Source organism: Phaethon lepturus, unplaced genomic scaffold (assembly GCF_000687285.1).
Source record: "Phaethon lepturus isolate BGI_N335 unplaced genomic scaffold, ASM68728v1 scaffold47044, whole genome shotgun sequence".
NCBI classification, from domain to species: Eukaryota; Metazoa; Chordata; class Aves; order Phaethontiformes; family Phaethontidae; genus Phaethon; species Phaethon lepturus.
The window spans coordinates 805-1,147 of NW_010533380.1; the positions used below are offsets into that span (position 1 = coordinate 805).

The 343-nt window shown below is 63.6% G+C and overlaps 1 protein-coding gene across 1 annotated transcript in view; it reads right to left on the reverse strand.

Annotated features, from left to right (window-relative positions):
- The window catches only part of SLC25A1 (solute carrier family 25 (mitochondrial carrier; citrate transporter), member 1), a gene marked incomplete at both ends in the record, with an annotated part of 691 nt that extends 468 nt beyond the window's left edge, over positions 1–223 (reverse strand). Inside the window, one exon of the mRNA XM_010285161.1 lies at positions 119–223. Coding sequence (XP_010283463.1) covers positions 119–223 — 105 coding nt within the window. The remainder of the gene's footprint in view (positions 1–118) is intronic.
- Positions 224–343: the final 120 nt, after the last annotated feature.

Below are 343 nucleotides of genomic sequence, written 5' to 3' on the forward strand. Positions count from 1 at the left end.
GGCTGAGCCCTGAGAAGCAGAGGGTGTGCCAATGGAAACCCCAAGCCCAGCTCCCGAGGGTGGGCTGGGGGAGCCAGCGGTGCAGCCGAGGTGGCCTGGGGGGATGGGGGTACCCTACCTTTGTACCAGTTCTTGAGGGAGGTCATGACGAAGAAGCGGATAGCTTGGTTCGACCCTTGCTTGAGGACTGTTGCGGTTAAGCCCTGGTAGGTCCCCTTCAGTCCTGCAGCAAGAGAGGGAGTTGGAGGGGAGCACCAGCCTCACCTAGGCAGAGAAAAACCTCCCCAGGCCACCGGTCCCAGCCTGCACCCGTCTCCACCTCCCGCCCCGTCCCCACAGTGTG